Here is a 19,325-nt window from a genome sequence, read left to right as displayed (position 1 = left end):
AGCGGGACGGGGACCTTTCCCCTTTCTCGTCAGTTTCCCTAGTTGCTAGGCCCCCACCCCCACCTCTTCTGAAAGAATACACGTGTGCATATGTACACACACACACACACACACACACACACACACATGCACACATGCACACAAACACAGCCTGGAAAATCTGATGAGTCTGCAGTACTGAGTTTCCAGGCCCCTGTCCAGGGCCGGGTGGGCGGCTCTGAGGTTTGGGGCTGGGTGGAGGGGGGGTGCAGCCCCAGGTGCTGGGCTTTGGTACAGGCCTGTCCTCCCTGCCGGGGCAGGCCCAGGGGAGTCTGACCCCCGGCTCAGAAGATGCCTTGCTGTTGGAGTCTCGGTACCGGCTGCTTTCTGCACACCCCCTCCTGGGCTTGCAGAGTCCTGGGCTCTTCCTGGGGCCCAGCGCCTCTCCTCTGCTCCCTTCCCTCCCACCCGAGCTGACTTGGCACTTGGCGTGGGAGCACCTGGGTGAGCGGTGCCAGGTGAGCAGCTGGCTCTAGGCAGGGTGAAGGGAGCACGAGTGCCAGATTTTTCTAGGCCAGGTCTCAGGCAGGCGCAGCCGGGACTCTGCGGGGCCGGGAGGGGCAGGGGAGCCAGGGTGGGCATGGCTGCCAGAGGTAAGGGAATTCAGGAGAGGACCCCAGGGACTCTCGTCCTTCCAAGTGAAGAAGAGCGATCGGGGGGCTAGGAACCAGGTTTGCCATCTCTGCTGTACGTAGTCAGACGTCCCAGGTTCAAGTCCAGCTTCTTTCCTCGTACCTGTGGATCCCTGGGCTGGACTCTGCCCCTTTCTGAACTTTAGCTTCCTCATCTGGGCAGTGGAATGATGATCCCAAGGGCCAGGTGAGCTCTGGATCCACTGTCACAGAGACTCAGGGCTTAAAGGATGAGCTTCTGGGCCTCTGTCCAGTACAGCATAGTGCTACCCGGGTGCCCAGAAAGGGACTCAGCTGACCCATCCACGCAGAGCACAGGAACATACACCCACACCATGTGACCAGGACCTCCCCTCTATCCCCACAGAAGCACAAATATCCTATTAATCTCACGCACATATGAGGGAGTCAAGGGACACGGCCCCTCTTGCAGGGTCAGAGAGAGGGGAAGTTAGCTGTCTCGGCTGCGTGTGACCATTTGCAGGGTTGTTACTCGGTCATTCCTGAGAGCACAGGACATTCTCCTCTCTGGGAGCAGCTGCTGGAGGTGGGCTGGAGGAGGGAGAGACCCAGCAGGGAGGTGGGTTCGGCTACTGTCTGAGAGTTACAGATCTCTTCCACCTTCTGGGCCTGGAACCAGCCTCCTTCCCCTCACAGAGCCTTGCCCCAACTGGGCGGGGTGGGGTCGGGCTCTGGTTGGAGACAGCCCCTTGCTCTTTGCTGCTGTCTGCTTGAAATTCTGCCCTTGCCCGCCCGCCAGCAGGGCAGGGAAGGGCTTGGTGGGGGCGTGGCTCCTCCTCCTGCAGCCTCCCAAACTTTCCTCTGCAGACATCCTTGGGATGAGGCCCCCAGTCCTGTTCGTCCTGCTCCTCTGGCTCCCGGGCTTTCTGGCTGAGGTAAAGCGGGCATGGGGGGCACACCCAGCAAGTGGGCCCCTGTTGTCCAGGGCACGTCCAGGCCTCCACCTCTCGGCAGAGCCCACAGCTGGTCTGCATTAGGCGAGGAGGAAGGCTACTCCTTCCCACTCGGGCCAGCATGGAGATCACTCCAGCTGCCAGGCTGCCTCCCAGACCTTGGGCGAGTCTCCAGGGGATGCCCCTCTGCAGTGTGTAGGGGGGTGTCAGACAGGTGGGGAGCCTGCTCTCTGATCCCGGCTCTGTCCCCCACTAGCTTTCCCAGAGGCCATCGATCTGGAGGCCTCTGCCCATCTCCTCTCCTCTCCTTTCTACAGGAAGATCCATGCCACGTCTTGGAAGGGAGGCCAGATGGGGAGGGTAGAGGTAGGTGTCTGTGGTGTAGGAGGGGGCTCTGGGGGCAAGGTGGGAGGGCGAAGGGATGATTTTTCCACATGGGGCCTTGTCCCCCGCTTTCTGCCTTCCCTCCTTCCTTGGGGCCTAAGGGTGCCGGGAGACTCTGAGTGTACCCCTTTCCCCAGGTCCACCCCTGAGCGTGAACATCAGCAGTCAGGGCAGCCCTCCCAGCCTCCTTCTGAGCTGGGCGCCTACCCAGCCAGGTGGGCTTGGACATGTTCTCCACCTCACAAGCCTGAGCTCTCCTGATGGGCAGCAGCTCCAGGCCCACACCAATAAATCCAGCTTTGAGTTCCAGAACCTGGTGCCAGGGAGTCTCTACCAGCTGGAAGTGACTGCCCTGCAACCCTGTGGAGAGAATGTCACCATCACCCTCATAGCCCGCACTGGTATGGGACCTCCAGGCTGAGGGGGCGGGGTCCTTTCCTGGGGTGGAAACAGGAGGTGGCTGCCCTGGAGGGCTGGCTGGGGACAGGAACCCAAAAGAGACAACTTCTCACAGGACCCAGTCTGGCACAGGGACCCATTTAGAAGCACTTTCAAGCAGAAACACCACAAGCCCTTTCTTTCCTCCTCTGATGCAGCCCCATCAATTGTCCATGGACTGCAGCTCCATGGCTCTGGGAGCCCAGCCAGCCTGGAGGCCTCGTGGGAAGATGCCCCGGGGGAGCAGGATGGTTATCAACTTCTCCTCTACCACCTGGAATCCCATACAGTGGCACATAATGTCTCTGTGTCCCCGGAAACCTCGTCCTACAATTTTGGCAACCTCTTGCCAGGTAGCGAGTATGTTTTGGAGGTTACCACCTGGGCTGGCAATCTCCAAGCGAAGACCAGCATGCACCAGTGGACAGGTGAGGTGGGCACCTGGGTGAGGCCCCGTGTGGCAGCCAGTCTGGGAATAACAGTCCAATGCCTGGTAGGCCCCAGTGTGGCTGGGCCTCTGGGACCCCTAGTGCCCAAGCTGGCGCCAGCATCTCGCTCTGGGATCCTTCCTCAAGCCTGGCTTTGCTCTACTGTCCTTCCTCCAGAACCCGTGCCTCCAGGTCACCTGGTGCTGCATGCCCTGGACACCTGTGCCCTGCAAGCCTCCTGGAACAGCTCTGAGGGGGCTGCCTGGCTCCACCTAGTGCTCAAAGACCTCCTAGGTGGCTCCAATCTGACTGTAGTGGTCACACGTGGCGTCTCCAATCACACCTTCCTCCACCTGTCTCCGGGCACAGCCTATGAATTGACACTTAGTGCTGCTGCTGGGCCTCATCAGGCCACGGGGCCCAGTGCCACTGAGTGCACCTGTGAGTACCTGGGGGGTTGGGGGGGATATAGCAGAGAGTGCTCAGTTCATCTCCTCGGGTCAAGTAGCCAGAGTACAGCTGGCAGGGGAGCTGGGAATTGGGAGGCTTGGAGCCTGCACCTGTCCTGTTGACTGGTGGTCAGTGCCCACCTGAGACAATGGCAGTGGAAGTAACAGTTATCATCAGTTGAGCCCCTCTGGGGTGGGCTCTGTGCTCGGCACTTTCTATGTGTAGTTTTATTTAGTCCTCCATGAAGCTATATGTAGGTCTCCTTACCCCGTATTACCACAGAGAGAACTAAGCTGAAGAGAGAGAAAGCACCCAAGGTCACAGTGTGTAAGAGCTGACCTCACCCTGGGCAGCACGCCTCATTTGCTCTCTGAGAGGCGCTGTTGCGCCTTGGTGAAGAGTAGGGGAACCAGGTTGCCTGGATTCTGAGTTTTGTTTCTGCTGCCTGCTGGCTGCACATCTCTGGACGACTTCCTCACCTTCTCTGTGCTTTAAGCTTTATTTATTTTTCAGTTTATTTTACAGTCCTGGGGATCAAACTCAGGGCCTTGTGCATGCTAAGCAAGTGCTCTACCACTGAGTAGCTCTACCACCCCCAGCATTTTTAAATTTTTATTTTGAGACAAGCTAAGCTATCTCTAAGCTGCCAAAGCTGGCCTTGAACTTGCAATCCTCCTGCCTCAGCCTCCCAAATAGCTGGGATTACAAACCTGTGCCCCCATGCCCAGTTCATGTCTGTTTGTTTACTTATTTATGTATTTATATATTTATGCATGTTTGGGATTAAACCCAGAGTCCTGTGCATGCTAGGCAAATGCTCTACCACTGAGCTATATCCCCAGTGCAGTTTCTTTCTTTTTTTTTTTTTTTTAAATATTTATTTTTTTAGTTGTAGTTGGACACAATGCCTTTATTTTATTTATTTTTATGTGGTGCTGAGGATTGAACCCAGGGCATTGCATGTGCTAGGCGAGTGTTCTACCACTGAGCCACAACCCCAGCCCCTCCCCGCACCCCCCCCCCCCGCACAGTTTTTATATCTTTTAAAGGTAGTGAGTATCCTCCTCCTAGTGTCAAGAGGATTGAGTGTGAGGTTCTGTGTGCAGAGGCCTCAGGACTGTGCTGGCAGACACACAATGGATCATATGATGTGTTCTTATTTTGCTGTTATTGCTGTCCATGGCCAGATGGTAGCTGCCAGATCCTGGTATTCATCCAGATTGTGGCAAATGGAGCTGCCAACATCTGGATGAGATGAGGCCCAGGGTGTATAGAATGCAGCTGGTACAGAGAGAGTGGGGCTTTTCTCACCCACTGCTTAGGTCTTCAGGAGTATTTGCCCCTATCTCTGCAGATCCCTCTGCCCCACTGGACCTGGTGCTGACTCCTGTGCCCCCCCAGCTCTGGGCAAGCTGGAAGGCAGGGCTGGGTGCCCGGGATGGCTATGTGCTGAAGTTAAGCGGGCCCGTGGAGAAGAATACCTCTCTGGGCCCTGAGGCCTGCAATGCTACATTCCCAGGGCCCCTCCCCTCAGGACACTATGCTCTAGAGCTGAAGGTTCTGGCTGGACCCTATGATGCCTGGGCCCAGGCCAGTGCCTGGCTTGATGGTGAGTCTGGATTGGGGGAATAAGGATGGGGTCCTGCCCAGAGCCATTTGCTTCAAGAGGCAGGTGGATCCTCATTCTCTGCGACCGGCCTCCTCTCCAGATTCTACAGACCAGCCCAGGAAGGACCATGGGGCCAAGTTGCAGCTGGAAGGGTTGGAAGCCAGCAGGGAGTCTGGGCGGCGGGCACTGCTCTATGCCAATGATGCCCCAGGCCTCCTAGGAAACATCTCTGTGCCCTCTGGTGCCACCCATGTCACCTTCTATGGCCTGGTCCCTGGGGCACAGTACCGTGTGGATATTGCCTCATCCCTGGGAGTCATCACCCAGAGCCTCATGGGCCGCACAAGTGAGTGCCAGCTGCTGTGTCCCCTGGGACTGGGGCCGGGAGGTCTTGGCTTGGCGAGGGAAGTCAGGTAGGGGAGTGGCTCATGAGAGTTGTGCAGGAGGCATCACAGGGCCAGTGACACATATGACTCCCTCCCCAACACCTTTCAGGTCCCCTGACACCACAGTCACTGGAGGTCATCAGCAAGAACAGCCCATCTGACCTGATTATTGGCTGGGCCTTGGCACCAGGGTAGTGGGATGGCTACAAGGTCACTTGGCACCAGGAGGGTAGCCAGAGGTCACTGGGAAACCTTGATTTGGGCCCAGATAGTTCCAGTGTGACTCTGAAGGGTCTGGTCCCTGGCTTCTGCTACACAGTGTCAGTATGGGCCTGGGCAGGGAACATCAGCTCCAGCATCCAAAGGATTCACTCCTGTACCCGTGAGTTCCAGCTTAGCCTCTGGGAGGCCAGCCCAGGGTGGCAGCTGGGGGCCTGGTTTCCTTTGCCCCCGGGCCTTCTGTATGTCATATTATTGCCACTGGTCAAAGGCAGGCCTTCCCTGAATCTATTTGCAAATGTTTCCTACCTCCTACCATTTGGTCAGCTAGCCACTCACCCATCACACACCCTTTTATCACCCACCACCCTGCCATCCTTCCGTAAATCAACATTTGATTAACATCTCCCATTTCCTAGATATGGATTTAGGTGCTGAGGCTAAGCATTGGGAACAAAACAGTCTAGAAAGGACAATTGACAGATGGCGTATATGTCTATAATGCACGTAGTTTTATAGGCTGAATTATAAATGTAAATGTGTTGGTAGGAATATGCATGCTATATTAACTCAAACCATACAAAACTACATTTTTATAGGCTCAAATGGCGACTATTGGGAATTTTATGTGGTACCATCTGACTTCTGGACTCAGAGAAGGGACACTTGCTTCAGGAGTCAGGACAAGGTTCCCAGAGGAGAGTGAGCTGAGAGGCCTGAGGGGCTGGGTAGGAGGGGCGGAGGACTTTAGCAGGAAGCTAAGCATGTACCAAGGCCCACAGGTCAGAGACGGACAGACAGACAGACAGACAGACTGAGACCTTGCTGGAACTGAGCGTCCGTGGATACGCTGGAGAACAAAGACTCTGAGGCATGGGAGAGCCTGGGTGTGGAGCTGGGCACTGGCAGAAGCAGAGTGAACCAGACACCTCCCCTGGAGCCAGGGTGTGGAGAGGGCACAGGTGTCTTTGCAAGAGGTTTTTCTAGGAAGAAAAAGAACAGGCTTTGAGCCCTGTGAAATTGGAGTTTTAGGATGGGATGCTCGGGAGCTTGTTTGGGGAAAGAGAGGGGTTGGATTCTGATGATTTCAAATCTCTTTCTTCTTGTCCTCTCAGTCCCTGTTCCTCCTGCCAACTTGAACCTGGGCTTTGCTGCCCAGCCTCCGGCTCTGAGGGCTTCTTGGAGTCCCCCACCAGGTGGCAGGGATGGCTTCCGGCTGCGGCTTTACAGCCTGGGGCCCCTAGCTCTGAAAAGCGAGGAGACCCTGGCCCCAGAGGCCCAGAACTTTTCCTGGGCCCAGCTGTCCCCAGGCTCCAAGTTCCTGGTGCAGGTGGCCACCCTGCGTGGTCCAGAGGAGAGCAGCAGTGCCAATGCCACAGCATGGACCCGTGAGTGCCCCCGGTGTGGTCCTCCCCTGCCTCTACCCTTGGGGCTCTCCCTCCCCGCCCGCCCCAGTCTTCCTTCTTCCATGAGGGCCGCCATCCCTGTCTTTAGATTCCTCCCAAGAAGGGTGAGACCTCAGGCAGGCTGGGAGGAGCTGGAGGGAAGTCTGGCCTGGGAGTCAGGAGACCTGAGTTCTAGCTGGGGCTCCACCCCGAGAGTAAGCTCAGCCCTCCCTGAGCCTCAGTGTCCCCAACTATAAAGAGGAACTTTGACAAAGTGACTGGGCTGGACTCAAGTGACTCCAAATCCTGGGCTCAGGCTCTGAGGGTAGAAGGGCACTGACTGGGTCCCTACACACCCACCTGTCCATCCACGTAAGGGTCTTTAAAAGCCCTTTCTGCGGGGACTAGGCAAAGGCCCGTGAGTCAACTGTCACGCAGCCCAGTCTGCCTCTGACTGAGGGGGTGGCCGCAGGGAGGGTATTGATTAATTCAGCTCTCCAGCCCAGCTGAGCTTGTACCCTGCCACCTGGGACAAATGGCAGGCCCTGCTTCAGAGGAGAGTCATGATCCCGATGCCCTGAACCTGTATCTTGGTTCTTGGTTGTTCCTTAATTGAGCCAAGCAGAGAGGAAACTTCTGGGGCAGGAGAAGCCAGATACTTGACTTAGATTCTTTGCTTCTTTCCTGTCCATCTCCCCATACCTTGTGCTCCCTGCAGCTCCTCTTGCCCCTCTTCTGGTCAATGTGACCAGTGAAGGCCCCACCAAGCTCCAGGCATCCTGGGTCCATGCTTCTGGGAACTGGGACAGCTACCAAGTGACCGCATACCAAGGAGGTACCCGTGTAGCCACTGGCTTCGTGGGAGCTGAGGTGAACGGCACAAGCCTCTCGTCTCTGACTCCGGGCACTAAGTACGAGGTGGAGGTTGCCTCATGGGCTGGGCCTCTTCGCACCGCAGCAGCCAATGTCTCTGGTTGGACCTGTAAGTGGAGCCTGGGAAGGTCAGCGACAGAGGAGAGGAGGGCAGGGCTGCCTCTGAGACCCCCTGCTCCTCCCTCAGTGGCACATTAGCTGTCTATCAGTCCCACTTCCCACCTCTACACAGAAGGCCCCTGCATGGGGTCAGTGAGTCCAGGCATCATTCAGGGGTCTCTCAGGACTAGGCCATGGGGCCTGATTGGCCTGCTCACTCTCCTTCCCTCCACAGGCCCGCTCATGCCCAGTGAGTTGTTGGTGTCCATGCAGGCGGGCAGTGCTGTGGTCAACCTGGCCTGGGTCAGCAGCCCCTTGGGGCAGGGAACCTGCCATGCTCAACTCTCAGAAGCTGGGCACCTCTCCTGGAAGGAGCCCCTGGAACTAGGCCAAGCCCGCCTCGTGCTGAGGGGTCTCACCCCGGGACGCAACCTCTCCCTGTCAGTGCTGTGCCAGGCGGGCCCTCTCCAGGCCTCCACTCACCCTGTGGTACTGCCAGTTGGTAAGTGGCTGCCTGCTGGGGGAGGGTGAAGTGCCCTGACCAGCAGGTCCAATCCAGTCCATTGCCCATCTCTTGGAGCTACTTGCTCCTTCTGGTGGCTATTGTGACCACCTCTGCCTTGGGTTATGCCCCATATCCAATTAGGCAGGGATGAAGACAAGTTGTCTCTCCATGTGGCTGAGGTCCCTTTCCACAAGCATAAATGTCCAGACCCTTCGTGCCTGCTGATTTTGGCAGCCCCCACCCAGATGCCACCCTCTTGGGGGACACGGACACCCACACAATGCAGAGCCCTTGGTTCCCACAGAGCCTGGCCCCGTGGAGGACGTGAGGTGCCAGACTGAGGCCGCCCACCTGGTCCTGAACTGGACGATGCCTGCTGGGGACGTGGACGCCTGTCTGGTGGTGGCGGAGCAGCTGGCTGCGGGAGGGAGCGCTCACCTCGTGTTCCGGGCCAACACCTCCGAGGACGCGCTGCTGTTGCCCCGCCTGGAGCCTGCCACTTCCTACCGCCTCAGCCTCACCACGCTGGGCAGGAACGGGCTGTGGAGTCGGGCGGTCACCCTGGTGTGCGCCACTTCTGCGGAGGGTAGGCACTTTCCATCGCCTCTGGTGCCACCTCTGCTTCCATGGTCCCCCCCTACCACTGCCCAGCTAGGGTTGTCACTTGGCTGGCCTGGCTGCCTAGGGCTCTCCCTGTCCCCAGGCCCCAATAGTTTCCTCTCGCTCTGATCTTAAGCCTCACGCAGTGGCACCCACTGTCTTCCACTCCATATTTGATTGTATCCATAAGCCGTTTGTTGGCAGGGGTGGCAGGAAGTGCTGGGGACAGTGAGGCATGGTCATTACCCCTATAGACTGGTGGTTTCATGCCTAGTCAAGGCCTCGCTTCCCTCCTCTCCATCCTCAGTCTGGCATCCCCCAGAGTTGGCTGTGGCCCCCAAGCTGGAGCCTGAGACAGGAATGGGGGTGAAGATCACACCAGGCATGTTTGGCAAGGATGATGGACAGATTCAGTGGTATGGTGTCGTTGCCACCACCAACATGTCACGTGAGTCTTGTGCTTAGGAGGGGTTGGGAGACCCTGGTATTACCTAGCAGTGGGTAGGAAGGTCCAGGGATCGAGGCTGGTAAGATGAACTATCTCAGGATAGGGTTGAGGTTGGTTTTGAGTGGGGAGCAAGCTGGAGAAATGGGGTAGTCCCCTTGTGGTAGGGAGCCAGGCTCCAACCCTCTGCCCACTTTCCTCTGCACCTTCCACATTCCTTCCCCAGTGGCCCGCCCTCCCCGGGAAGCCATCAACCACACGTGGTACGACCACTACTATAGAGGATACGACTCCTACCTGGCCATCTTGCTCCCCAACCCCTTCTACCCAGGACCCTGGGCTGTGCCGAGCTCCTGGACAGTGCCCATGGGTACAGAGGACTGTGGCCAGACCCAGGAGATATGTAATGGGCCACTCAAACCAAGCTCCCAGTACAGGTGAGAGCTAAGTCTGCGGGGTTGGGGCGGGGGAAGAAACCTGTGTAAGTTTCATTTATGGGTTGTTTACATAGTCTTTCAAACACAGATCTCTGCAAAGAGGATCAACAGCTCTTTTGATGGGTTTCCTGGTAGGCCAGGAAAAGAAGGGAACACCCATCCATTATAGGGGTCTTTTTCCAAAAAGAAATGGGGGATGGATTGGGTTTGGGTCGCCAGGGCAATTCCAAGGATATCCAGATGCCTGTTTCTAGAGCTGCTTTTTGCTCTTGAAACAAACAGGATGAGGAGGATGGAAGAGTGGTGGGAGACAGCCTGCTTTAGGACTCCAGGTGGCAGGAGGGAGGAAGCTCTCCCTATCTGAACAATCCACTGCTCCTGGCCTCGTTTCCTGGGAGGGATTTTACCTCATTTCCCTGCCCCTCCCCAATAGAAAGTCCTGCTTCTCTGTCCCAGGTTCAGTATTGCTGCCTTTACCAGGTTCGGCCCTCAGGACACTACTATCTCCTTCTCAGCCTTCTCAGGTAGGTGGGCACCTGGCTGGGGCTCCAGCGGGACCCTGAAGAGGGGGAGTGCAAGGACCCCGCTGGAGGCTCATCCTCAATCTGTGGGGAGGGACTGAGCTTAGGTTCTTGGGAGATCCCGTGGTGCTTAGCAGAACTGGAGACCCAGAGCCAATCAAGTGCAGTGGGCTCCAGACATGGCCTGGGTGACCTGGGAGCAGGTGGAAGGAGGCAGGTGCATGGAGGTGGTTGGCTGCTGTCAACAACAACAGCACTGTCCTGCACTGTCCCTCTGCAGCCGGCTGCTCCTGGGCCACCGACGTCCTAGAATGGCATTTTCCCATAGGAACACAAGATGAGCCACTGATACCAGCATCACTTAGAATCTCCTAGTAACTACGTTAAAAAAGTAAAAAGAGATACAATTAATTTTAGTAACATTTACTACAAGCCAAAATATCTCAAATAATATTGTTTCAATTTGTCAATAACAAAATTACTCAGATATTTTACATTCTTTTTTCTTACTGTGCCTTTAAACTCCCCTGCACATCCCACACATTGGGCCAGTCTACATTGGAGCAGCCACACAGCAAGGAGGGCTCAATACCCTCATAGGACAGTGTGGTTCTAGAAGGTGCAGCAAGATGCTTTATAGGGTGCAGGCAGCGGGAGTAGGGTCTTTGGTTTTTTCCCCCGGGCTGGCTTGCTGGGCATCCTATTTTTTAAGACAGCCAGCTCTGGCCTTGGTTTGGCATCAGGGACTTCCAGGATTATAGAAAATTGTCACTGCATGTTCCACTTGACAGCCCCAAGTCCAGGAAAGACTGGCACAGTCCTGCAGTGTCAGTGGGACAAGGCTGCCACGTTCCATCCTTCCTTCTGCAGAGCCCCGGGCCAGCATCTCCCCAATGAAAGTGCCCCTGCTAGTCATGGTGGGCACGGTGGCGGGCTGTGCTCTCACTATCTGTGCTGTGCTGGGCCTGCTGTGCCGGCGGCGGGCAAAGGGACAGAGGTGAGCAGAAGGGAAGGCGGGGCCTGGAAGAACTCTGTGACCAGCGAGGGCCACCAGGGCCTGGGCCTGGGGCTGCTTCCCACATGCACCACATCACGTGCAGCTTCCCGATGTAATCCCTCAATCTCTCTCTCTTCCTCTCTCTCCCTTCTTCAGGGCAGAAAAGGATGGGTTTTCCCATGAGCTGATGCCCTACAGCCTACGGTGAGTACGCTTCCCAATGATGGGGGAATGGTGACATGCCAGGGCCACCCAGGCAGCCTGCTCCTCTGTTTCACCCCAGACAGGGGCTCCAAGTCTCTGCTAGACTCCCATTTGTGCCCTCTTCTTCCTTTTCCTCCAGACTCGCTGAGTCAGGGCTTTCCAGGAAAATAGGACCAAGGTGGGGGGTGGGGGTGGAGGGGTGCGGCTGGGGAGGGCGGTTTAAGAGAGAGAGAGATTTATTTAAAAAATCAGCTCATGTGATTGTGGAGGCTTGGTGGGTCTAAAACCTGGCCAAGGGTGGGTAGCTCATACCTGTAATCCCAGTGCCTGGGGAAGCTGAGGCGAGAGTTTTTCAGGTTCAAGTCCAACCTGGGCAGCTAGGAAGACCCTGTCTGAAAATATAAAAAAAAGACTAGGGTCTAGCTCAGTGGTAAGGCAACTCTGGGTTCAACCCCCAGCACCAAACACCAAATAACAAACAAACAACAAACAAAAACAAAGCAAAAACCAAAATCTTACGGGGTAGGTCAGCAGGACAGACCCAGGGAGGCCAGCAGTGGCCACCTGGGAGAGTGGCTTCTCACTCAGGGGATGTCATTCTTTGTTCTATGAGATCTTCAGCTGGTTGGATAAGGTCATCCACATTTGGAGGAGTAATCTGCTTTATTCAAAGTCAGCCAATTTACATGTGTATTTATTTAAAAAAACAACACACCTTCACAGCAATATCCAGAATTACCTTTGACCCAATGGCTGGGCACTGTGGCCCAACCACATTGACAAATTAACCATCACATTTATCTACTCCAGTCCTTACCCGCTTTCTGACTGACCATGTAGATCATGTCAGGTCGAATCTCTTCTCTTCATATTGACTTCCTGTTGGATTGGCATTAGTTGAGCACTGGCTGTGTACAGATCCCTCTTCAGGGCCTGCAAGGGTGTCTAAAAGACTCGTGTGCATTCATGTGTAGTTTCTGTCCCCTGCCCCCTCCCCTTCCATTCCCTTTTCCCAAATTTCCACACTGGGAGTTTGCAGCCCAGGCTGAGCATTGGAGGAACTTTCTGGAAAGGCTGCTCTACACCTGGGGCAGAGCTCAGGGTCTACAATTCCACCAGGCCCCCCTGCGCCCTGTAGTCAGACTGTGCAGCCAGTTCTATTTCTGTCACCCGGGGAGGGAAAGCAGGACTGCACGCCCAAGACTGGGGGCTCACTCCATTCTTCTCCCACCAGGCGGACCCACCGGCCCATCCCTATCCACAGCTTCCGCCAGAGCTTTGAGGCCAAGAGTGCCCATGCACATGAGGCTTTCTTTCAGGAGTTTGAGGTAAGACCTGCATTGCCCTCAGCCTCAGGGGAGGGAGGACCCTGGGGCATTGAGGCTGGTGGGGGGCCTGCCTCCCGATGTCCCACTCGGCACCCCTGCCTGCTTCTGTTGTGCGGGGAGATGATGGGTTTCATCATCCAGTGCCTGCCCCTCATCTCTGCAGGAGCTGAAGGAGGTGGGCAGGGAGCAGCCCAGACTGGAGGCTGAACACCCTGCCAACACCACCAAGAACCGTTACCCGCATGTGCTCCCATGTGAGTGCTGGGGGCAGGCTGAGGACATGGCAGAGGCAAGGGTTTGGCCTGGGGAGGAGGCTGCATGTGCCGGGTCCCTGAATAAACAGCTTTTCCTCTCTGCAGATGACCACTCCAGAGTCAGGCTGACCCCGCTAGAGGGAGAGCCCCATTCCGACTACATCAATGCCAACTTCATCCCAGTAAGGACCATCTGCGGGGCCATCGTGGGTGCATCTGTTTGGGACATGGGTTGCTTTGCAGGATTTATTGTCCTTCCCTAGTTGTAGCAGTTTTCCAGGAAGATCACTAGCTTGTTCTTTAAGGACATGCAGCAGGTATTTTTTTTGAGGGTCTACTGCATGTCAGGCTCTATGCTGGGCCCACTAGAGGCACAGTAGAGTTAGCCATCTGCAAGCCTTTGAAGGAGCACAGGTGTTGTGTGTGTGTGTGTGTGTGTGAGTGTGTGTATATGTGTGACCTCTACCACACAGCGTGAGAAGTGCTGGAATAGGGGAACAAGCATAGTGCTTGTTAGGGCACATGGAAAAAGAAAAAAATTTGGTCCACCTGAGGAAGCAAATCAAGAAAGGCTTCTTAGAGGAGGGGGAATTCACTCTCTGGAAGGTTGAATAGAATTTTGATAAGAGCAAAAAGAGGTAAAGTCGGGCTGGGGTTATGGCGCAGCTGTAGAGCACTCGCCAAGCACTTACGAGGCCCTGGGTTCAATCCTCAGCACCACAGAAATAAATAAATAAATAAATAAATAAACAATAAAATGAAATAAAGATATTAAAAAAAAAAAGAAGAAGAAAAAGAGGGAAGGTCATTCTGGCTGGAAGAACATTCAGAGAACAGCCAGGCAGGAACACACAGGCAGCGTGTGTGTGTGTGTGTGTGTGTGTGTGTGTGTGTGTGTGTATGTGTGTTGGTGGTGCTAATTTAAGGCGGGGTGGCCTGGGCGTGTCAGGTACAGGGAGATGGGAAAGGGAGATTGGGCAGGATTAAGGACAATCTTGATCCTTAGACCAAGGGCTTTGGATTCTCTTTGGTGGGCAATGGGGACACATGGAAGGCTTGTGGGTATGGAAGAAAGGTAGAATTTGGCTTTGGGAAGGTCACTCCAGGGCTTGTAAGAAGGGTGGGCTGGGTAGACTGTTCTGGCACTCAGTGTCTGGTGACTTTGTTGTAGGCTGTTCTCTCTCCTTTGGGGTAGGGTGTGAGTGGGTGGTGGTGTCTCCAAAGTAGCCCCTGCTGGTTTGAGCTCCTGAAGTTCAACATGTTCGTGTGCTTACACATGTACACAGGGTCCTCATTCCTGGAGGTTACACATGGTCCCATCGAAAGCTGTTATTTGGTGGGGACCAAGATGTCACATGTTCCTGCCCTTCACCCCACACCTTAGGGCTACACCCACCCGCAAGAATTCATCGCCACCCAGGGACCGCTCAAGAAAACGCTGGAGGACTTTTGGCGCCTGGTGTGGGAGCAGCATGTCCACATCATTGTCATGCTGACCGTGGGCATGGAGAATGGGAGGGTGAGCGTGGCCCTGCAGGTTCACAGAATGGCCACCAGGTGGCACACACCCTCCTTGCAGAAACGGTCCTCTTGGGCTAGCCTCTATCAGGGTGGGTCCAATAGACGGGAGAGAGGCCAATCAGGCCTGGCGGATGGTGGGGTCCCCAGGGTTGCCTAGGATGGGGAGGTACAGGGCTGATCCAGGTATGCAAACTCCCAGCTTGACTCAGTTTCCACTGGCTTCTTGCTCTGGGTGAGAAGGGGGAAGGGGTTAGGAGGGGAATGGGGACGTAGGGCAGCCTGCCTCCTGTCCTCTATAAGCCTAGGGTGTGCTGCCTCTGTACCCTGCTCAGTGTAGCACCCTGAGACAGAGAGGCTACTGAGCTTGAGGAAGGGCAGAAGGCTCCCAGGTCCAGGAGCTGTTCACTTTCTCAACAGAGCCCAAAGCTCTCTCAGAGTCCTCAGGGTCCTATGAAGGTCCAGGGGTAAGGGTGCTGGAGCCCAGCTGGGGGAGGGGAGTTTCTGGAGGAGGTGGCCTCATCAGGGTGGCAAGGGACCAAAGAGATGGATAGGGAAGGTTGGGAATCAGTGAAGCGGGGGGTGGCAGTACCGGGCGGAGCCCACAGCCATCTTATCCCCTCTCCACCCTCTGTCCCTAGGTGCTGTGTGAACACTACTGGCCAGCCAACTCCAGCCCTGTTACCCACGGTCACATTACCATCCACCTCCTGGCTGAGGAGTCCGAGCATGAGTGGACCAAGAGGGAATTCCAACTGCAGCATGTGAGGGCCCCAGGTGGCGGGGCAGGGCCGGGTGGGCTCAGAGCTGAGACTCAATGAGAAGGCACCCCAGTTCCTGGGCCCCCATGGACCCCTTTCTTCTAAGTATCACAGCACTTGGCTACCACCAGGGGAATAGGTGGTTCAAGAAGGGGAAGAGAGGCAGAGGAGGTGAGGGCAGGGGTCACTTGGTGAGGTCAAGAGAGATCCAAGTGAGAAGAGATCCACGCCACAGGCAGCTCAGGACTCGCTGCTTACTCTGACCCTTGGTAAGTCTATGACCTCCTGGGACAAGAAAGCCAGAGACTAGAATCACCCTGCTGCCTGGGCACCCTCGGTAGGCAGAGATAATGCCGGAGGCTACAAGAGGACCCAAGCACTCAGGAAGCATCTACTCGGGTGGGAGGACATAACTACCACGCTTCTGCCCTCGGAGCTGGTAATGATGTTTCAGGGCTGAGAACAGGGCCCTGGGGTTAGGAAGACAAGGAGCAATAGCAAAGTCCCTGCTCTGGCCCACCCGCTCCTCAGGAAATCCAGCAAAAACAACGGAGGATCAAGCAGATGCAGTTCACCACCTGGCCCGACCACAGCATCCCCGAGGCCCCCGGCTCCCTGCTCACATTTGTGGAACTGGTTCGGGAGCAGGCAAGGGTCACCCAGGGCACGGGGCCCATCCTGGTACACTGCAGGTGAGGGGAGGTGGGAGTGCTGGGGGGGTGCCGCCTGGTCCAGAGGGGGGGGGCAGGGCTCTGGGACTCTGGGGAGAGCTGAGGACACGGGGGCTATTTCCACAGTGCGGGTGTGGGCCGGACAGGCACCTTCGTGGCCCTGTCGAGGCTGCTGCAGCAGCTGGAGGAGGAGCAGATGGTAGACGTGTTCAATGCTGTGTACGCGCTGCGGCTGCACCGGCCCCTCATGATCCAGACCCCGGTGAGGGCCTCAGCGCGCTGGGCTAGGCAGCGCAGCCTGCAAGGGCGTGGGTGGGAAGGGTCCACAGGCCTGGAGAGACCAGGAGGAGGAGCTCATAGGGAACTATAAAGGACCCTGGGGTCCTTCCTGTAAAAGGGAAGGAGAGACAGGCTCCTGCCAGCTTTGACACCGTGGGACATATGGGAAGGTTCCAAAATGGCTCTCTTGTCTACCCTGCTAACATCCCTGCCTCGTGCGGGGGTTGGGGCCTGGATGGCCTCCCTGCTGGCCCATACCTGTCCAGAGGCCTGATGCTCTCCCCCTCTGCCAGAGCCAGTACGTCTTCCTGCACAGTTGCATCATGGACAGGATTCTGGAAGGACCCTCTGACACCTCTGAGTAAGTCCAGCTCCCCTGGGCCCTGGCCGATGGGGTGTGGTTCCCTGTGCCTTCCCACCAACAGGTTCCAGCTCCTGTCATGGGTACAGCCAGGAATTGTGGAAGCAAGAGCCGGGGAACCCGTAGTGCCTTCTCCCCACTCCCCCCCCACCCACAGGTGCAGGCCCATCTCAGTGAGGAACTTTGCCCAGGCATTTGCCCGGAGGGCGGCCAATGGCAATGCTGGCTTCTTGAAAGAATACCAGGTACACTTCAGGCCAGGGCGTGGGGGACAGGCAAGGGTGGCATTCCCTTGCCCAGCCTCAGAGTGCCTGTCTCCGCCCAGCTCCTCCTGCAGGCCATTAAGGATGAGGCCAGCTCTTCAACCTCCCCTCCTGGCTACCAGCAGGACAGCACTGTCTCCTGTGAGTCTCAGTGGGAGCCCTGGGGCGGGGAGTGAGGGCAGAGGCCACCTCACCCTCACCGTCTTCCTGCAGATGATCGTTCTCAGGTGCAGTTTTCTCTGGTGGAGGAAAGCCCTTCTGACGACATGCCGGAAGCCTGGCTCTTCCCTGTGAGATGCTGGTCCTGCTGGCCCATTGCTTGCCCTCTCTGACCATTTGTGCTTCCCAGCCTGGGGACGGGGCTTTGGCGTCTCCTAGAGCCGTGGGATGGGCAGGGGATGCCTCAGCCCATAAGAACCAATTGGCCGTGCTCTGCAGGGTGGGCCTTCTGGCTGTGACCACGTGGTGCTGACAGGCCCTGCGGGGCCAGAGGAACTCTGGGATCTGGTGTGGGAGCATGGGGCCCTTGTGCTGGTCTCCCTGTGCTCATCTGAGACCCAGGAGAAGGTGAGGGGGCACAAGAACAGAGGATGGGTGGCTGCAAGAGTTGGGGCAGAGCTCAGGGAATGTGTGTGACCAGAACGTGTGTGAAGACTTCAGGAAGCTGCCTGAGCAGCCCTCATTTGGTCCCAGCCACAGGAGTTCTGGCCATCGGAGAAGCAGCCCATCATTACAGACATGGTGACAGTGCACTGGGTGGCCGAGAGCAACACAGCTGGCTGGCCCTGTACTCTCTTCAGGGTTACACATGTAGGTGTGGAGGCCATGGGGCATGGGGTGCTGGGCTAGGGTTGGGAAGAGTCCTGGCTTCCCTCTGCCCTCCTGGGTACCAGTGCTGACCGTGTCTTTGCCCAGGGGGAGAGCAGGAAGGAGAGGCAGGTGCAGCAGCTGCAGCTACCATGCTGGGAGCCTGGCCACGAGCTGCCCGCCACCACCCTGCTGCCCTTCCTGGCTGCTGTGGGTCAGTGCTGCTCCCGGGGCAAAAGCAAGAAGCCGAGCACACTGCTTAGCCACTCCAGGTGCTGTGGACACATCTTACTGAGTCCAGCTTGGGTCATGGGTCTAAATGACATAGTCTTCCAATGTCCCTGTCTACTCGGTACCTTGCCCTGTCCTCGGTGACATGACAGGGATTTGTCCCCTCTCTGCCTCGGCCCAGTTGACCAAAATACCTAGGGTCTTTCCCAGTCTCTGGACCCCAGTTTGGTTTCTCCATGTGCCCTCCATCCCCGCTCCCCTGCCTTCCCCTCCAGCTACCCCATCCAACTCTAAGTCGATTGCAGCAAGGGCATGACCCAGCTGGGCATCTTCCTGGCCATGGAGCAGTTACTGCAGCAGGCAGAGACTGAAAGCACTGTGGATGTTTTTAACGTGGCCCTGCAGCAGTCACAGGCCTGTGGGCTCATGACCCCGACGCTGGTGAGAGGCAGCACAGGCTCAGATGTGGGAAGGCACTGGGAGGGTTCTGTCCCAGCCACAGGCTGCCTCTAGGCGGCACCATGCATGTCACCACCAGGTGGCGCTATGGACCACTCTACTGGCCCAGATGGAGCCCTAGGGGTTAGGGGACACAGGGGACTGACCTTTCTGTATCAGGTTTGAGCCTCTTTGTTTATCTCTATCCCTAGGAGCAGTATATCTACCTCTACAACTGTCTGAATAGTGCACTGATGAATGGGATGACCTGAGTCCAAAAGCAGCCTGTGCCCTTCCAGCCATGGAGGACCAGTCCCCGCAAGATGACCTAGGCCTGGTTTCCCTGGGCGCCTGGTTGTGAAGCAACAGAGTTGTTGAATAAAGGCCTGTAGTCAAGCCTGAGCTGAGCATTCTGTCCGTCCATCCCCTGACGTGGGCTCAACACAAGGCCTTGTTGGCAAACATGGAGCAGGGGTGGGGGGTGAGGCCTGGGGTCCGGCTGAGCCTTGGAGATGTAGCCAGTAAGCTGTTGGTTTTTGCCCCGAAGCTCTTCTACTCCCCACTCCTCCAGGTTCCCAGTTTCCCGGTCTCCTCACACTTCATCTCTTCACCACTAGCATCCTGTGGTGCTCAGCCCAGGATTCGTTGGAATTCATTGCACCCCCTCCCCCTCCACCTGCCCTGAATGAAGTAGGATTTGTCTGGTTCCTGACCTTCCTTCTCCTGCCAACCCTAGCCTTTACCTGCTAGAGTCTCTGCCGGCTCCTTTCCAGGGTAGAGGTTTGACAGTCCCATTGGAAGGCAGGAATCAGGGCTGACCCTTGGGCCACAGTGGCCAAGTTTTCCCTG

At 56.5% G+C, this 19,325-nt stretch overlaps 1 protein-coding gene across 1 annotated transcript; it reads left to right on the top strand.

Annotated features, from left to right (window-relative positions):
• The first annotated feature begins 1,510 nt into the window (after window positions 1-1,510).
• Window positions 1,511-18,748, top strand: LOC143412110 (receptor-type tyrosine-protein phosphatase V-like). Its single transcript, XM_076872926.1, is given in 33 exon segments — window positions 1,511-1,567; window positions 1,903-1,951; window positions 2,107-2,370; window positions 2,566-2,835; window positions 3,013-3,276; window positions 4,640-4,894; window positions 4,995-5,240; window positions 5,390-5,662; window positions 6,615-6,887; window positions 7,603-7,866; window positions 8,092-8,358; window positions 8,666-8,947; window positions 9,269-9,409; window positions 9,633-9,843; window positions 10,300-10,367; window positions 11,235-11,361; window positions 11,518-11,565; window positions 12,800-12,893; window positions 13,057-13,147; window positions 13,253-13,329; window positions 14,532-14,666; window positions 15,307-15,429; window positions 15,958-16,118; window positions 16,224-16,359; window positions 16,670-16,737; window positions 16,895-16,982; window positions 17,063-17,141; window positions 17,214-17,290; window positions 17,439-17,567; window positions 17,694-17,810; window positions 17,916-18,079; window positions 18,344-18,479; window positions 18,689-18,748. Coding segments are annotated over 33 exon segments (5,094 nt in total).
• The last annotated feature ends 577 nt before the right edge of the window (window positions 18,749-19,325 follow it).

This window comes from Callospermophilus lateralis, chromosome 13, assembly GCF_048772815.1.
Source record: "Callospermophilus lateralis isolate mCalLat2 chromosome 13, mCalLat2.hap1, whole genome shotgun sequence".
NCBI lineage: Eukaryota > Metazoa > Chordata > Mammalia > Rodentia > Sciuridae > Callospermophilus > Callospermophilus lateralis.
Note: the sequence above shows the minus strand (reverse complement) of the source record. Positions and strands in the feature narration are given on the sequence as shown.